This window comes from Macaca thibetana, chromosome 10 (genome assembly GCF_024542745.1).
Source record: "Macaca thibetana thibetana isolate TM-01 chromosome 10, ASM2454274v1, whole genome shotgun sequence".
Lineage (NCBI taxonomy): Eukaryota > Metazoa > Chordata > Mammalia > Primates > Cercopithecidae > Macaca > Macaca thibetana.
In genome coordinates, this window is record NC_065587.1 from 22,899,924 (window position 1) to 22,917,033 (window position 17,110).

General features: G+C 51.5%; 1 protein-coding gene across 3 annotated transcripts in view; it reads left to right on the forward strand.

Moving 5' to 3' along the window:
• The window catches only part of TTC28 (tetratricopeptide repeat domain 28), a 723,416-nt gene that overhangs the window by 682,265 nt on the left and 24,041 nt on the right, over positions 1-17,110 (forward strand). For all 3 annotated transcript variants that reach the window (XM_050806773.1, XM_050806774.1, XM_050806775.1), the window contains one exon: positions 9,473-9,617. In XM_050806773.1, coding sequence (XP_050662730.1) covers positions 9,473-9,617 — 145 coding nt within the window. The remainder of the gene's footprint in view (positions 1-9,472; positions 9,618-17,110) is intronic.

A 17,110-nucleotide genomic window follows, 5' to 3' on the forward strand; every position in this document is an offset into this window, starting at 1 on the left:
ATTACCCATCTTTTCCCTGAATTCCTCCCATGACAGGGAGCTTACTACCTCCTGAGGCAGCGCATTCTGTCTTCAGACAACTCTGACTAATCCAACTCTGGAAGTTCTCTGTGAACAAGTGAATTAGACCTGACAGGTTTGTTTTCAGGGACAGGCTTGGACCCACAAATTGCTTGAAAGTGCAAAGTCCTTTGGAAGGGGGTTTTGTTATATTGCTGGACATGCATCAGCTGGGCAGGCTACCACACACAGGGCTGTCTTTTCTTCTCTCCATCCCTGAGCACTTGAGAAGCCCACCCCAATGACTGTCTGGCCCAGGCCTTTGTTCTGATCTCTGAATGGGGTCAGTAGGAAAGGCGTACAAGGCTGGCCTGGGCATCAGGTTCTTTTAAGGTGAGCATCTCCAGGCTTGGGCTCAGAGCCTCATACTCATTACAGTAAAGAGCAGATGGCCACAGCACAATGCCTAGAGTGGGCAGAGGCCAGGCACCACCAACTGTTGCCGTGGCTCCTGCAGGAGGGCAGGTGCAGACCCTTTTGGTGGAGGCATGTGCCACAACCCTTAGCCCAGGCAGGGAACCTACCATGGACCCAATATGCCAGGAGAGTCCAAGAGCAAGGGAAGAGAAGACACATGCAGCGCCACACTCATTCCTGGGCTTGAGAGGAGCCAGGCACTACCGGTAGAGTCAGGGTCCCTGCCTGTGCCTGCCCAGCCTTGTGGCTCTTCTCTGGAGGAGCAGCCAGACATGTAGCAATTAAGGAGGGGAACAAGCAGAAGCACCCACAGCTTATTGCATAAGTACTTAAAATGCAGTGTTCACCAGGTTCACCTCCCAGATGAGACAACCTTTCATGTGAGGATGTTCGTGGAGGGAAGTCACTGAATGGTTTCAGAATCCTGTTTTTTAATTGAATTGAGGCATCTCTGGTTACTTGAATATAATGTATTTGTCAATTAATTTTTCCATTGATGTCTTAAAACTCACGTTCAAATCTCAGGCCAGCTACCTCAGAAGATGCAGCTCAGTTGAGAGCCCCAGAGGGGATTTGGGAACATCCTGGTTAGGGCTCAGTTGAGGGAAGAAGGAACCAAAGGATTTTCCAGGTAGATCCCAGCAGAGCAGGAGCTATACTCACAGTCTGCCAGGTGCAGTCCTTGCCTGTGAGGCAGGAAGCTGCACCCCAGAGGGGTTAAGGGGCTCACCTGAGTGAGTGTGAGCAGGTGAGTGGGTGAGGGGCAGAGGCAGGATTCCTCCCAGGGCAGCCTGACCACAGAGCAGCACAGAGGGCATGGCAGGTGAACATGTGCAATAAACGTATCCTGAGAAGGTGAGGACCATGTGTCTGATCAGAAGAGAAATGACAGGGCTAAGAAATGGCAGCCACACCTTGAATGAGCTGCCACCACCGAGGACCCTCCCTGACCCCTGCAGAACTCTGACCTGGGGACAGAGTCTTCACAGATGGCCCCTGGACTGGTACTGCGTGCAGTGTCTGCCTTTCTAGGATAGAGGGCACAAACCAGATGAGGCAGATGAGGGTTCAGGGCCTGATGCCACACAGCACTAGACCTTCGGCTCTCCAGAGAGCAGAGGGCGCCCCCCTCAAGCCACAGGCTTTCTGCTGCCTGACTTCGTGGAGCAGCAGGGCCTTTCCCCTGATGTCGCTGCCTTAGAGGAGATGTTTAACCTTGCATCGTTGTTTACTCATTAGTAACAGTGAACGGCGCCAAGGGCTAAAAGAGGATGCAAGTAGCGTACTCACGTTACAGCCCAGAAGATGACGGGGGCCCACCTAGCCCTGAGATTCCATGTCCATACTCTAGAAGATGCCCCATATCAGTTTAGTTCCCTTCTCACCCCTCCCTTCCAGTCATCCTAAAGATGTCATGACCAGATGTGCCCTGGGGTGAGCGTTCCTGGCCCTATGTCTAGACAGACCATGAAGGAACCAAGTGCCTGGTGAGGAATTGAGCCCCAGAGGAGCGGGAGGGCAGGACACAGGGAAGAGGTGGAAAGGAAGACACTCCCAGAGACCTCGTTCTGCCACCTGTGTTCAAGCGTTAAGATCAGATGCATCCATGCGAGCACACATGTACACAGCTGCTATCGGGCCTTGCATGGTCCTCATCAAATTGTGAACTCCAGGAGGGCAAGGACCAGATCTCCCTGTTGACTGAATTCCCCCACTGCAGCTTGCCCAGGGACACCAAGGAGGCACTTAGCCCTTGTTGAATGGGTGAATGAGCACCACCTTTCTCTTTGGTGCCATGAGGGGCAAAGCCTTCCCTCAGGTTGCCCCTTCATGCGTTTCTCAGGTGGCACCCTTCCTAGCTGCCCCTCCCCAGGCAGTCTAACAGTGCTGCCCCCACAGTAGTGTGGCTGCCTCTGGGTCGATGCATGTGGAGCAGACAGCCCCAGCCAGCCAGTGAGGTTCTTCGAGATTGCACTAAGCTCTAGCCTGCTTGTTCCCTCCTCCCGGCCACCTGGTCAGCCCTACTGCAGAGACAGGAGGGCCAGAATCTCAGGGCTAGGTGGGCGCCTGCCATCCTGGTCATCTTCAGGCTTGAGCCATAGCCCCTTTTCTCAGACTTGGCTGAGGGAGAGTCAAGCCCCTGTTTCTTCATCTACTGACCCCACATAGACGCGTCTCTGCCAAGGAGGCAGTGCTGTGTTCTTCACATGGGAGACCTGATTCCCCAATGCCAGAGTGCTGCAGAAATGCTGCCTTGGAAGCCAGGTGAGGGGTGACAGAGCAGAGTGGGTTGAGGTGAGAGCCTGCCTCGCAGAAGGCAGGGCGGGCAGACTCCACAGGGAGGTCCATCGGGTCCCAAATGCCCAAAAGAGCTTGTTTGGCCCAAGCAGAGTGGGTGCATTTCGCTCTCCACCTTAGAGTGTGAGAGCCTGAGAAAGCTGTGTGCGTGTGTGTGTATGCATATGTGTGTGTGTGTGTGTGTGTGTGTGTGTGTGTGTGTGTTGGGGGGTTGGGGGGACTTGCCCAGGCTGCTGTCTGCACCATAAATTAACTCCCTTTCAGCTGAGTGTGGATGGGAAGCCAGGGAGCAGCTGCTCACTTGGGCAGGCTCATACTCGCTCACAGGCACTGCTGCAGCAGACTGCCCAAAGGAGTGTGAGCAGTGCACTGGCTTCCTCCTGCCTCAGGAGTAGATTCCTTCATCCTCTCTGAAGGGGAGATTCATGAGCAATGAGGGCAGCCCAACCCAGTTGGCATTTGTCATCATTGCAGACACAAGAGCCACGCCCCTGACCCCTCTGCCCCTTGTCTACTCTTCACAGACACTCTGTGGCTTCACCTCTCTCTCCATGCATGCTGGGCCCTCTCCTTTTCCCACCACCACACAGATTGTGTGCTTTGGAGAAACTGAAAATGTTCCTGAAGTAGGTTAATAAACATCATCTGAAGAATAATAAAGACAGTGTGAGGTGAGAAGATCCTCTGCTGAGAGCTAGGCTGTTAGCCCAACTGGGTCCCGGCAGCCATGGGCTGTGAGAAAAGTGAGCCAGTGCCACCTGCTGGAGCCCCGGGGTGGTGCAGCTGTGAAGCCTGGAGTCGCAGCCTCCAGGAGGGGCCACCCACCATCACACCACCTTTAGGAACACAGCGGCTGGGAGGGCACAGCAAAAGCCCCTATCCTGCCAAGTGGGAGGCCTGATGACCTGCCAACCTGGTGGCTTTGTGCAGATCTCTTGCTCTTTCTGGTCCTTGGTTCCTCATCTGAAGAGGAAGAATAACCTCACAGGCCCTGAGCCGGTGAGGCTGCCGTGGTAGGCCTGGCTGTGCCGGCAGAGGGGTGCATGTGTGCTCTTCTCTGGCCTGCCTTCATTCCTAAACCGGCAGCACAGCCCCTGCCACGGTTCACACTCCTGCCCTGTGGGAAGCATGTTTCTACCCCTTTCAAAGCTCCCATTCTAGCAAGCGAAAAGCGCTGTTCTCTAGAGCCCAGAAAGCTGAGACAGAGAGAAGTCAGCCAGGGTGAAAGGCCTGTGGAGATCAGAGCAATACTATATATACTCTAAAGCACTGCCTTGAAGAGCCCCTGGCCCTCTGTGGCCGTTCTTCTATGAAGCAGTGAAGGACTAGGTTGTCGTGACAGTGCAGGAAGGTGGATGGCAGAGAGCAGGTTATCCCTCACACTCCAGTGCACACCTGTCAGCCGCTGTGAGCATTCTGCCACCTGGGGCTCAGAGCCCGGGGTGCCTGCTGCCAGCCAGCTGTGACTCTGAGGCCCAAAACCACACCACCACAAGGACATGTATCAGCAGTGCCAACTCTCCCAGGCAGATTACAACACCAGAAAGCTGAGCCTGCACCCTAACTGTCCCCTGCCTGATGCCCACGCAGGGGAAACACAGGAAGGGCTGAGGCTCAGCAGAGGGGTTGAAGGCTTGCCTAGATAGAGGAAATTTTTCATTTCTAAAACTAGAAGTTCTGGTTGGATTGATCATCAGTTAAAAAAAAAAAAAATTAAAAAACAACAACCCTAGAAGAGGCCCTACAAGAATTTTAGCCCAACCCTTTATTTTACCAGCAAGAAAAAGAGGGAAGTAGAAAGTGACATTCCTTGCCAGAGTCACAGCTCTTTGGCGACCTGTGGGTGGTCCACTCCCAGCTGTGAACAGTAAGGCTCAGGGCTAAGGAGCTGACTGCTTTGCTGTTTTGATCTGTTGGGAATATATCTTTATGCAGATCTTTAGGCAGAGGTATCCCAGTAAGATAGCTGCAGTAGGTTGCTTTAACTGTTGCAGTGAGAACAGAAACTACATGTGAAAGGGAACTCACCCCTGCCAGCTCCCAGCAGTCTGCACAAGGCAGCAGCAGCACTAATGATGGTGGAGGCAAGGAAACCTCGGGTCCACCCATGCAACCAGAGAGGGGCTGTGTCCTGCCACATCCTGTCCTCTGAGTCGCAGCCTGACACCTCCCCCCATGTGCACCTCCAGCAGAGGGCTCCCAGGGTTCAAGGGACCATCAGTAGCTCTCAGCCTTGTTTTCCTGCCCGCCATCCCCCCGGCCCCCAACTCCCATTCTCTGCCCCTGAGCATATCACTCCCAGGGCAGTTCCCTAGTGGGGACCAGCCACATGTGGCTGCTGTCAAGGTGGACCAGGGCCACTATCGTGGAGAAACCAGAGGCAGCTGCTGCCTGAAGAGCTACTAAGGAAGAGGCGTGGGCAGGAAGGCAGCACTGGGACCAGCAGATGAAGGCCTGTGAAGGCTGCTGCTGTGGGGCCAGGCGGCTAGCCACAGATGCCTCCTGCTCAGGGAGAAAGTCTTGATGGATTTACTTTGACCTCAAATCATGGTTCAGGTTGGTTGTTTTTTTGGTTTGTTGTTTGTTGTTTCATAATTACTGACTGACTATTTCTAGTCTTTTGTTTTTATTTTGAAAAGGATCTCTCTAGGGACAAGTGCTCCCTGCCGCCCAACTGAATAGCAGCGCAGATTAGAGTGGTATTCTCAAAGGGCTGCCCTGCCTGAATGCAAGGGGCCCCATGGCCAGGTCCTGCTGGGCCCACCGAGACTGGGCTGGCTAGGGTCAGTGCCCAGGAGCTGTTGCTCCAGAGATAGTTGGTCTGTGAGCTGCCAGGTTGCAAAAAGGGCCAGGGTGGGAGGCTGAGAGCCAGCACTTGATGTGGCATCTAGGGGGCAGAGGTCAGCAAGTGTCAATGGGGCACAGGTGGGCTTGGTGGCCTGGAGAGAGCAAAACAAGGTCAAGTTCCAGGCAGGGGGTGCTCAGTTGAGACTCAGAGGGAGAGCCTTCACTGGAGCTTGGGTGCCCTGACCACCCCATTAGGATCTGGTTCTTGAAGAATCTGCACTGCCTGGGTACATACCCAGGTGCCCAGAGGGGGTCTTCCAGGAAATATTCCCAGATCAGACAGGTGCCTTGAATGGCTGCGTTTCCCAGCCCTGGTCAAAGATTCCTGACTGGCTTCCCAACTGAAGTTAGCCCAGGGTGAGGATGGTCTGATCATGGCTACTTTGCAACCCAGCCCTGGGGAGGGGGGAATGTTCTCAGGGGAGGGGTGTAGACACAGGTGGCCTCCTTATGCTCATCCCCTAGGAAAGAACTGGTAGCCTGGGGAGAGGAACTTCCTGATCAGGCAAGCCTGGTTGTTTAAAGAGGTAAGAGGTACTGCTTCTCCCCATATATAACCCCAGAACCTCTGCCCAGGCCCATCTGGCCCACTTTCTTCTTCAGCCTGCATCCCCACTCCTCTGTCCGCATGACTTCTCACACTCACTGCCCCAAGCACCCCAGTCTCTATTTCTCTATGTTGTTCCTCTGTTGGAATGGCCTCCTCCACTTTGTCCAGGCAGGGTACCACCAAATCATCCCTTGTGGCCCGGATCAAATGGTGCTGTCCCAAAGAGGCTTCCCTCATCTCAGCCCGACCAGCAGTGGGAGTCAGCAGCTTGTCCCCGGTGCTGCCCCACCTCCATTGGAACCCAGGGCAAAGGCCTGTGGCCCATGGTGCCTGGCATATCTTGGGCAGTGACATATGTGGGATGGGTTAGCGCCACCGGGCCCCTTAGATGCCTCTGGCACTCATGGCATTTTCAATAAAAAGATGCCACCGCCATTAGCACTTAGGTCCTGGAATCCACAGCCTGGTCTCTGCCCTCCTGCCCCATGCCTGTCTCTAGCTCACACGCCCAAGCCTTACCTGGCTCTCCACGCACTGCAGCCATCCTCCCCAGGACCCACACTCCCTGCCCCTAGGTGACACTGCCCCTGATTGCAGGGCATGAAGCAGTGCCCAAGGTTGGGATTCAAGCTCAGCAGGTCTGTCCACCACTTCTTCAAACATTTTCCTCTTTTGAATTGCTGGCTAGCATCAGACTCCAGCCTTTCCCTGGCACTTCCTTGTGCAGTTCAGCATTGCCAGTAGGGGTGCCCTGCCCAGACCACAAGATGTCCAACCTGACATCTTGTGCTCCTCAGGGAGGGGTCAGATGGGCCGGGTGTTTGGTTCTGATTTGTTGGAGTAAGTAGCCAAGTTTGGGAGCAGGTGAAGGAACTCCTGGGTCTCCCTGGACAGCTGGGGCTGTCCTGAGAACTCCCTAGAGCTGGGGTCTTTCTCTAGTAGGAGCCTTTTTAGTTCAAAGCTAAAGGGCCTTGAGGTTTGTGGAGTGTCCCCATCAGTCATCTTGAGGACCTTGGGCCACAGCATTGTCTGGGGGCATGGCACTCCCCCAGTCACGCCCAGCTGGACTGATCAGACTCAGGAGCCTCAAGTTGGGGTTACCTGAGCCCACAGTCCAGGCCATCATCTAGATTGTGAAACATGAAGTGCACAGGAAGAGGGCACCTAGTGCTCCTGCTGCTGCCCGTCTGCTGTCTGGATGGCAGCCTAGGCTCTTCGGGGCCGTGTTCCCTGTCTGCTGAGAACACGTGTGTGTGGTAACAAACAGTGCCGTGACAGACACCGTGTGTTATGCCAAAGCGTCTCCTCAGGAGAGCAATTTGGTAATCTCTCCTTGAGGGGAGAATTGCTCTTTGCAGTGTATTCTGTGGAATTAAGTGAGCCTCTGAGTGTCACTCCAGGGTTATCTGTGCTTCACTGGCTTTGATGGCAAAGACATGCTGCAGCCCTCATCACTTGTAATTACACGTTTCCAGAGTGAGTGAGGCCAGGGAGCGGACGTGAGTGGGCTCCCTGGCCCTCCAAGTCCTGCTGCTCTGCTTTTCTCTCACAGGCACCAGGCTGGAGGCTGAGGATGCTGAGAGCTTGGCTTGGCACAACCCTAGAATTTAGGTCAAGTGGTGCATTGCTAAGATCACTGGGAGGAGTGGGAGAGAGCTAGGGGTAGAGATCTTACCTGGAAAACACACCGCTGAATCTTTCAAATAATTTATTTTGATGTCACAGCTCCTGGCCTGGACCAGCAGAGAGGAGCAGCCTTCTGTGTTTTTCTTGGGCAACAGTCTAGTTGCTGTCATTACCAGTAGCCAGAGTACCTACTGAACCTCAGCAGTGTATCTGGTTTAAGGCATGGTCTTTGCCCTTAAGGGTCCTAGAATATGTAGCAGAAACTCTTGAACTATGCATAGTGTCTAAATCAAGGTTAAGAGATCACTGATCACTGATGGGGTGTGGTGTCTCACATCTGTAATCCCAACACTTTGGGAGGCCAAGGTGGCAGGATTGCTTGAGCCCAGGAGTTCAAGACCAGCCTGGGTAACACAGTGAGACCCCATCTCTAAAAAAAACAATTACAAATTAGCTTGGTGTCGTGGTACACACCTGTGGACCCAACTCCTCAGGAGGCTGAGGTAGGAGGAGCACTTGAGCCCAGGAGGTTGAGGGTGCAGTGAGCTATGTTTGCACCACAATGCACTCCAGCTTGGGCTACAGAGCAATACCTTGTCTTTTTTTTTTTTTTTTTTTCTTTTTTTAAAGCTATCTCCTTCAGGAAGGATGATACCTTGTCTGTTTCAAAAAAAAAAAGAAAAAAGAAAAAAGAAAAAAATCACCGTCCAATAGTCAGGCATAGAATGTCACCAATGGCTGTGCTGCGGTCACAGTGGCCAGGCCACAGGGCAGGTGCTGAGAGGATGCATGTGGGCAGCTGTTGCTGCATTGGAAAGGGACTAATTTCCCCTCCCTGTACCTCTTCTGCTCATTTGTGCATTTTATCCTCTGTAGGTTCCCAGAGACTATGCCAGTGCCTGGCAGACAGCCAGCGCTTAGGGAAAATTTTCCAAATGAATGAGTGAATGAATGAATGAATCATTGAATGCTGTCATCCCATGTTGGAAGTATGAAACTTGGGGTACTTGGGGTTGAAAATGCTTTAGTATTAATAAAACTATGCCTGGAAACATTGGAACAGAAATTTAAAAGCGAAACAAAACTACACAGCCATACTGAAACCAACCCACTCTGCAGCTGCTGCCTGGTCATAGCATCTTCCAATGAGGCCATGGGGCCAGGGGTTTCTACTGCCTTGCCACAGAGCCCATGCTGGGGCTCAGGTGGGTGCTCAGCGGTTGCTCTGAGCCCAAGGTGGGGGCCAACATGCTCTTTGTCCTGTCTGCAGCCCCCACATGGTAAATTAATTGGCATTGGGGCACTGTCCTCATCAGCTTGGTGGCTGTCGCTGATTCCTAATGGTCCTCACGTTTGCCTGCACACAATTGCTCCACACAGGATGTAATTAAATCCTTTGAACAGCACTTAGGGACATTTGATTATGTAGAAAAACTCCATAGAAATGTAAGCTGTTGTGTGCAGCTGGTTTACCCTGCGGTTTCTGACAGTGCTCACTGTAGTGTGAAAATTACCTGAAAGGACAGAGAAGGGAACGGAGCTGGGAGGGAGGCTGGCGGGGGTGCTGCTGTGAAGCCTCAGCCTGTCTTCCATACAGGGGCATGGCTGGGAGGGCCGGGGTGAGTCTGCCTGTCTGAGTGGCCCTGATTGATCCCTTGGCCCTTCCCTCCCCAGGAGCTGCCAGAGCATGACGAGCCTGTTCAGTAACACTGTGTCACCGAACCAGGACGGGACCTCCTCTCTTCCCAGGAGGCAGAACTCGTTCGCCAAGCCCCCGCTCCGTGCCCTGTATGACCTGCTCATCGCACCCATGGAAGGGGTAAGCACCTCCTGGGAGCACGAGGCTCCTCTGCGTCGAAACACATCGGTTACCAGTCAGTGCCCACATGTATCTTAGACACCAAAATGGGCTCCCGAGACAGCGGAGGCTTTCCAGAACACAAGTCTGCTCTGTCCAGCTTCTCAGTGAGCATTTGAAAAATAAGATGGAGCACAGACTTGGTTGGTTGGTTGGGTGGGTGGTAGGTAGGTAGTGGATGAGGCCTTGAGATTCAAGTTGCAAATCTGGGTTCAAGCCCTAGCTCTGCTCCCTACAAGCCAGGTACATTCAGCCTCAGTGACCTCATGTACAAAATGAAATGATGCTCCCTTCCCAGCCTGTCCAACAGAGTGATGGTGCGGCTCAGGGAGGTACAGGTGCACATCTAAGGAGTTGTCAGTAGGGGCTGTGCATCAGTGTGAGGCTGAGGCTGCCCTTTCCCACCTAGCAGACACCTCGGGGATGTGGCCATGGCTGTGCCCTTCCCAGAGGGCTTCTTTGCACCTTGTGCCCGCACCCTACTAGGAATGAATGCTTCTCCACCTCCCTACCTCTCATCCTAGAATCTTGTCTGAGCAACTTCAAGCCAGGGCTATGCTTTCTGGTGAGATGGAGTCTCAGAGAATCAATTCCCACCTCCCTCTTTCCCTCAGCCTCAGATATTGTTGGGAATCACTGACTCCACCATAGAGTCTAATGTTAAAGACACCCTTGCATAATCTGCCACAGACAGGTTTTCTGTGGTGTGTATTCATCTGCCCTGGTCTTTGCACATCACTTTTTAAATCAGACACGGCCCTCTGACTGAGCGGAGAGTGCCGGAGGGCTCAGGATCTTTGCAAATCCCAATGGTTAGTCCATCAGATGCCTTTGCATAGAGTGTTAGAAAAGCCCAGGGAGCCTGCAGCAGGCGAGCAGGCTGCTGTTAGCCAGGCTGCATGGCCCCTTCTCAGCAGTCTGCAGCCAAGTGGGAGATTTGTCTCACAGCTGTTGGGGTGGCCTTCAGAAGCTCTCTCTTCTGCTCCAGCCAGATGATGGAGGTGAAATGTATCCCCAGGAAACCATATCTGCACAATGATTTCTTTGTCCCCAGAAAATGCCTATACCTTTCCCTGCCTGGCCTTCCAAGGATGTGTCTTGCCTAATATTTGTCAGGAGGCTGCACTACCTGCCAGTGCCCTCTGGACGTTCTCTGGCTTGCGGAGACAGGGTGTGGTGGAAAGCACAGAGCCTTTGGGAACCAGCAGAGCTGGATTTGCATCTGGCCCTGCCCTTTTCTGGCTGGGTGACAGTGGCAAAGCTGCTTCCTCTCCTGGAGTATCTGTTTCCTCATTAGAAAATGAGGATGATAGCACCCAATGCAACAGGTTGGAGCAGGTTAGACAAACGGGTAAAGCACCTGGCCAGGCACAGTGGCTCTTGATTGTAATCCTAGCACTTTGGGAGGCCGAGCTGGGCAATCACTTGAGCCCAGGAGTTCGAGACTAGCCTGGGCAACATAGCGAGACCTCATCTCTACAAAAATTACAAAAATTAGCCAGGCATGATGGTGCACAACTATAGTCCCAGCTACTCAGGAGGCTGAGGTAGGAGGATCTCTTGAGCCTGGGAGATCAAGGTTGCAATGAGCCATGATCGTACCACTGCATTCCAGCCTGGGTGACAGAACTCAACCGTGTCTCAAAAAAAACACAAAGGTGCATAAAGCACCTGAGGCAGCAGCAGCAGTGAATGTGTGCCTGGCGAGCAGTGCCTTCTTGTGCCCAGATCCCTCTTCTGAGTGCCAGGTCACTGCCACTGTCCCTCCAGGCCTTTCCTGTGCTCCTGGGCCTCCCGGATCCGATCGCATCCTTGCATGCACATTCTTGCAGTCCTTGCACGTGCTTGGTTGTCCTTCCCTTGTTAGGGTTATGACCCTCTCCTGCATCCTCCTTTTAATGAGATGACCAAAACTGCAGAGAATTCTCCAGCTTAAAGCTTCTCAGATACCATAATCACTTACCCTGATTTATGTGCCCTACCTTGGAGGAAGAAATACAAACCTAGCTCCCTTGCTTTTCCAAGTTTTCTTTACTGCTATTGACTGTCATGCAAACCATTTTAGTGACTTACTACCGGCCTTCCCTCCTGCTTGCCCTGAGGCCTGCATTTCCCAGGGATCCCCGCTCCTCTGAAGGGTGTTTGGACTCTCCATTCTTTACCCACTTGGGCCTTCTGAGGCCTTTGCCTATCTCCCTTTGCATTTCTCCTTTTGCATTCAGGTCCCCAGATTACTTGCTCCATTAATGTTGCATTGGTGTTTGGGGACCAGGAGGGGAGCAGAGGGTAAAGATGGAGACTGGCTGTGACTGCCACCTCTGCCCCCATAAGGCTTAGGTCATCTGGGGCTGGCAGGCTCCTCTCATCTCTCTGGCCTAGCTGCCGTGTCACCTCCTCTTTGAAACCTTCCTTGCCTCTTTTCCTTACCTTCCTGGACCCCTTCATTCCCCTCCCCACCACTGGGCCCCTGGCATACCTGGATGTTTTTTATGGTACCTAAGACAATCAGCCCTTCATATCCATGGGTTCCTTATCTATGGTTTCAACCACAGATTGAAAACATACATATATATTTTTGAGACAGAGTCTTGCTCTGTCCCCTAGGCTTGAATGCAGTGGCAGTGATCATAGCTCACTGCAGCCTCGACCTCCCAGGCTCAAGCACTCCCCCGACCTCAGCCTCCTGAGTAGCTGGGACTACAGGTGTGCACCACCACGCCCAGCTGATTTTTACATTTTTTGCAGGGACAGAGTTTCACCATGTTGCCCAAGCTATTTTCAAACTCCTGGGCTCAGGCGATCCATTGGCTTTGGCTTCCCAAAGTGGTGGCATTACAGGCGTGAACTACGACGCCCAGTGAAAATATATATTTTTTAATTCCCCAAAGTTATGAAAAGCAAAACTTGAATTTGCTTCATGCTGACTACTACACTGAATCCATGTGAATGAAGTGATATGTAGGCATTCTGTTAGGTAATCTAGATTATAAATAATCTACAGATGATTTAAAGTATACAGGAGGATGTATGAAGGTTAATGGAAACACCATGTCATTTTATACCAAAGACTTAAGCATCTGAGGATTTTGGTATCTGAGGGGTGTCCTGGAATAATCCCCTAGGGATACAGAGAGGCACCTGTGCCTGATTGGACTCAGGACTTAGCTCTGTGCTTGCTGCCCACCCTACAGTCCCTGAAGGCAAGGACTGCCCCTCATCTCTGTGTCCCCAGCAGCTGTCACAGGGCCTGGTACACATTGGTGGTCAGTAAATTTTCTGGAATGGTATGGGGTCCAAAGCGGCATTGCATTTTGGGTCTAGTTTGGCATAGAAAGCAGAAGAGCCAACTTAGAAATCAGCCAATAGGCTTTTCATGGCCACTCTTGGGTTGAACCTGGGGCCTTTCCCAAGAGGATGAAGCAGAAGGAAGGAACTGGGCCTGTTCTCGAGGAGCTTTGAATCTAGTGAGCTCCCTGCCTCTGCCAGCCAGCACAGTGATTTCAGGGTGAGGCATGGTCCAGTCAACACACCTGCAGGCCCCACCCCGAGCATGGTTTCACTGGCCGAGGTGTCCACACTGAGCCAGGTGAAGGCGGCGACTATTGTGGGGGCTCTGTACTTGAGGCAGAAATCGACTTGGTGGAGGCCGCGAAGAGGTGGAGGGCAGGAGGTGGCTCTGCCTTGACCCATCCCAGTGCTTCCCCAGCGCCACAGGTCATCCTGGAAGGGGGTCCTCTGAGTGTATAAAAGCTGTACCATGTGTTTTAGAATTTTTCTCCCTGCGGACTTTCCCATGACTTAAAGAATATAAAGATGCTATCAGGATTAGTGGTAGCTGGCTTTGGGACAACCTAATTTTCCTGTAGGGGTGCTAGGAAGGGGGAAGATTATGGACTTAAGCCTCAAACAAGTTAGAACAATGATCAGAATAATGCCTTTGTACACTAGGAAAAGGAAAAAGACCTGTCACCAGCATTTCAAAAAATGAAATGCTGCCAGCAGCACCCTGAGTTTCTGCTGCCTTCAGAGCTGTTTGTGTGGAGAATGCGATGGGGCCCCTGAACCCACCCGCAGGCTGCAGTCTTATCTTGAGGTGAGGCATGCAGTTGGAAAGCACATCCTTAGTTCCTGATATCTACAAATACAATCTTTTGTAAGTCAGGTATTTGAACGCAGGGGAAGGAGTTTGGCTGCTTTACATGAGACAGAGTGAAACCTTTTTAAAGGTATTAAAGTAAATCATCAGAGCAAGCACTGTTCCTTTTCTAACTAAAATGATCCATTGTGTATCAGTAAAAACACTTAACTGAAAAGTTGAAGTCTAATTAGGAGTCGTCTCCATCCCAGTTTTATTCATTCATTCAACAGATATTTACTGACTTGTGCCAGGCACACACTGTCCTAAACCTGGGGAAGACAGGTGAAAATCTGGGCCAGGGGCCAGTGTTCTCATGTCTGGTCACTCACAGACTGCTAAGGGTGGTGATGGAGGCCAGCACCCGAGCCAGTGGGCCATGCTGAATTGTGGCAGGTCAGCCTCAGTGACCCTGTCATCTCTGGAGGGCCTGGCACACATCACCTGCACTGCCCAGGTGGAGGAGGAGGCCTGGATCATTTTCCTGCTTCTGGTGGCAAGCACCCCCACACTGCTCCAGAGGCCACAAGAGGGCGATATGATACCGCCAGCCGGCTCCAGATCTGCCGCTGTCAGCTGCCAGGCAGAGTAAAACCCTTCTCCACATTTTCAGCAAGAATACACATCAAAGCCAGAAGTCCAGGGTTGTGAATCACTGACACTTCAAGACTAAAACGATTAGCCTCTTCACATGGGGCATATAATTATTTGAACAACTGCCTTTGTTTAGCCGCAGTCCTAGTGCTATGGGACTAGGTCAGTCAGTATGAAAAGTGGAACAGAATAATATTTTACCATAGGCCTTACACCAGTATGTGATTTAATTTGGCTTAAGGGAAACATTGTTGTGGCTGTTTCCTGGAACCACGCTGTTCTTTGCTGTCAGGATGGGGCGAGCATGTCCACTTATCTTTGAGGAGGGCCCAGTTGCATTTGCACATGAGCCATCATCAAACATTAAATCAGATCCTATGTGGTCCCCAAAGGAGAAAATGTCATGAAAGAAAAGTTACAAGTGTTTAGCATGAAAGGGACTACTGGGACGTGTTTGTGTCTGTGGCATTAGTTTTTAATTAAATTAGAGTGAAGGATAGTAACCCATGTCTCTGACCTGGACTTCCCTGCTTCTTGCCCTGGACTGATCTGGACCAGTCCTGTCCCCACCACCCCAAGGCACAAGGCTGCCTCAGAGTTCTCTCCAGTGTCCTTCCCTCAGCAGCAAACTTGTGGCAGGACTCGGCAGAGCTGCTGTAGGCAAAGCCACTCGTCCACTCAGATCCCAAATCACCCCTCAGTTTTCAGTTGGGGCCTTCGTCCAGAGCCAGCAGCTGCTATAATCAAGGAACCAGATTTGAGGAATACCTTAGGTTTGGTCAAGTTACTCTTCAAAGGTTCAGATTTGGGGATCTTTTTGGATCCTTGGAGTTTGCTCTAGTTATAGAGTCTCTGTTATCCTTATTTTTATTTCCCTTTATTTAAATTCCCTGTTTCCTATATTTAAATTTAAAAACCAAGGTTCTAGGGCAGGTAGCAAGAGCAAATGACTTTGATCAGATAAAAAAGGACATCTCATTCACCTTGGCTTGTGATTCACAAAGTGTGGAGTCACCTGTTTATAATCCTAGAAACTTATTCAAAACTTCTTTATGTCTGTTAGCTTGCTGAACTGCTTTCCAAGCACTGGAGCTCAGTGCTTGGAGCTGAGACTTCTCATCTAAGAGTGAAAGCAGGCATCTAGCTCTGCCGAGGGCTCTGCCATGAGAGTGGCTTGGCCTTGGTTGGGCCATGACTGTAATCACTGCCCTAGGGGAAAGGACTCCCTTGTGTTTTGTAAAATATCCCTTGCAAAATCAGGTAGCAGGATAAGTCGGCTTCTCCTAGAACAGATGCAACAGGAATGAGACTGACCACGTGGCTGCCTGTTTTCTAAATAGATTGGGGGGCTTGGGTATAGCCAGGGAATTTTTGTCTTTAGAAACAATCAGACCTAGATTCCAGTATGAGGTAGAGGATGAGGCCCTTGAGACTGGCAGCCCCACCACCAGGCTGTCTAATTGATTTCTGATTGAGACATCTGTAGTGATATTCAAATGAGGACAGACGTCACCCAAGGACAACAAGCATTTTCACAACTGATTAGGAGGAGGAAAAATGGAGGCAATTACTTGCAAGCTGTCTGTATGACTAAAACCAGTGGTGGCAGCACCCAGGATAACCAGCAAGCTCTTACGTGGTAAGTGGCATTCTCACCTGGATGGCTGCTGTTACGTGAGTGTCATCTGGGTGCTGGCTCTATTCTAGCTGGTGTTTAACAAGCAGCCATCTTAGCCTTACCCTGGCAGGTTCCAGGCAGGTCAGGGTCTTCTGCCACTAATGGTGGAGGGATCATTTTTACCAGGTCAGCCAAGATAGAGAGAGAGGCTCCCCTCCGCCCCTCCAACCCTGCCCACTGTACAGAGGCTCCTGCAGCTTGAACAGTCACTTCAAGCTGATTTGGCTGATGTTGGACCCTGGGTTTCAGGCAAGCCCTTCTGGCTCTTGCTGGCCATTGGGTCACGTTTCTCCAATACCTTCTTAGGTTCTTCAGGCAAACAAGTGGGCTGTTGTTTGGCCAAAGCATACAGTTGAATGGGTTGAATGTTCACTTTTCTATTTCTGGCTGGAATACAGTATCTACAGTCTTGGTAGGCTTCAGTCATGGTTGAGGGTGATTTCCAGGAGGTGTGTGATCTTTGCCGAAACTGTATGTATCTACCCATGATGACAGGATTTCCCAGAAGCATCACAGAAAGGGTTCCTCTACCTTAAACAGTTCTGTTTGATAAATTTATTCCATCAAAAATATGAGTCAGAAAAAAATTTGAAGCCCTATACACAGTTCTGGGGTATCTGGATACCCTGCAGCCCTTTGCCTCTGGAATCCTTACTGTAGACAGTAAAGTCCATTTCATCCCAAATCTAATCAGTCTGAAAGCTCATGGACCCAGGCATTTTCTTTCTCTCCCCCATGGTGATCAGAGATTTTCATTCCTCTGGCCTTTGATACTGTGAACCCCTGAGAGGTCTGCTGTGTCTGCCAGTAAAAAGGAAACTCCCCGGTGCCCTGTGGGGGTCACCTGTAGATCCTCTAACCTTGGCGATACACAGGGAGCACGTCTTTCTTAAACTCCAGATTAGGACATGATCAACATAACATTCACTATGAGTGCTTTCTGAAGAGCTCAAGACCTGTACTCACCAGGGCATATACACAGGGTCCCCACTGACCGAAACGGCAATCCAATTAGAATTCACCACCCAGTGACACATTCGGGATCCA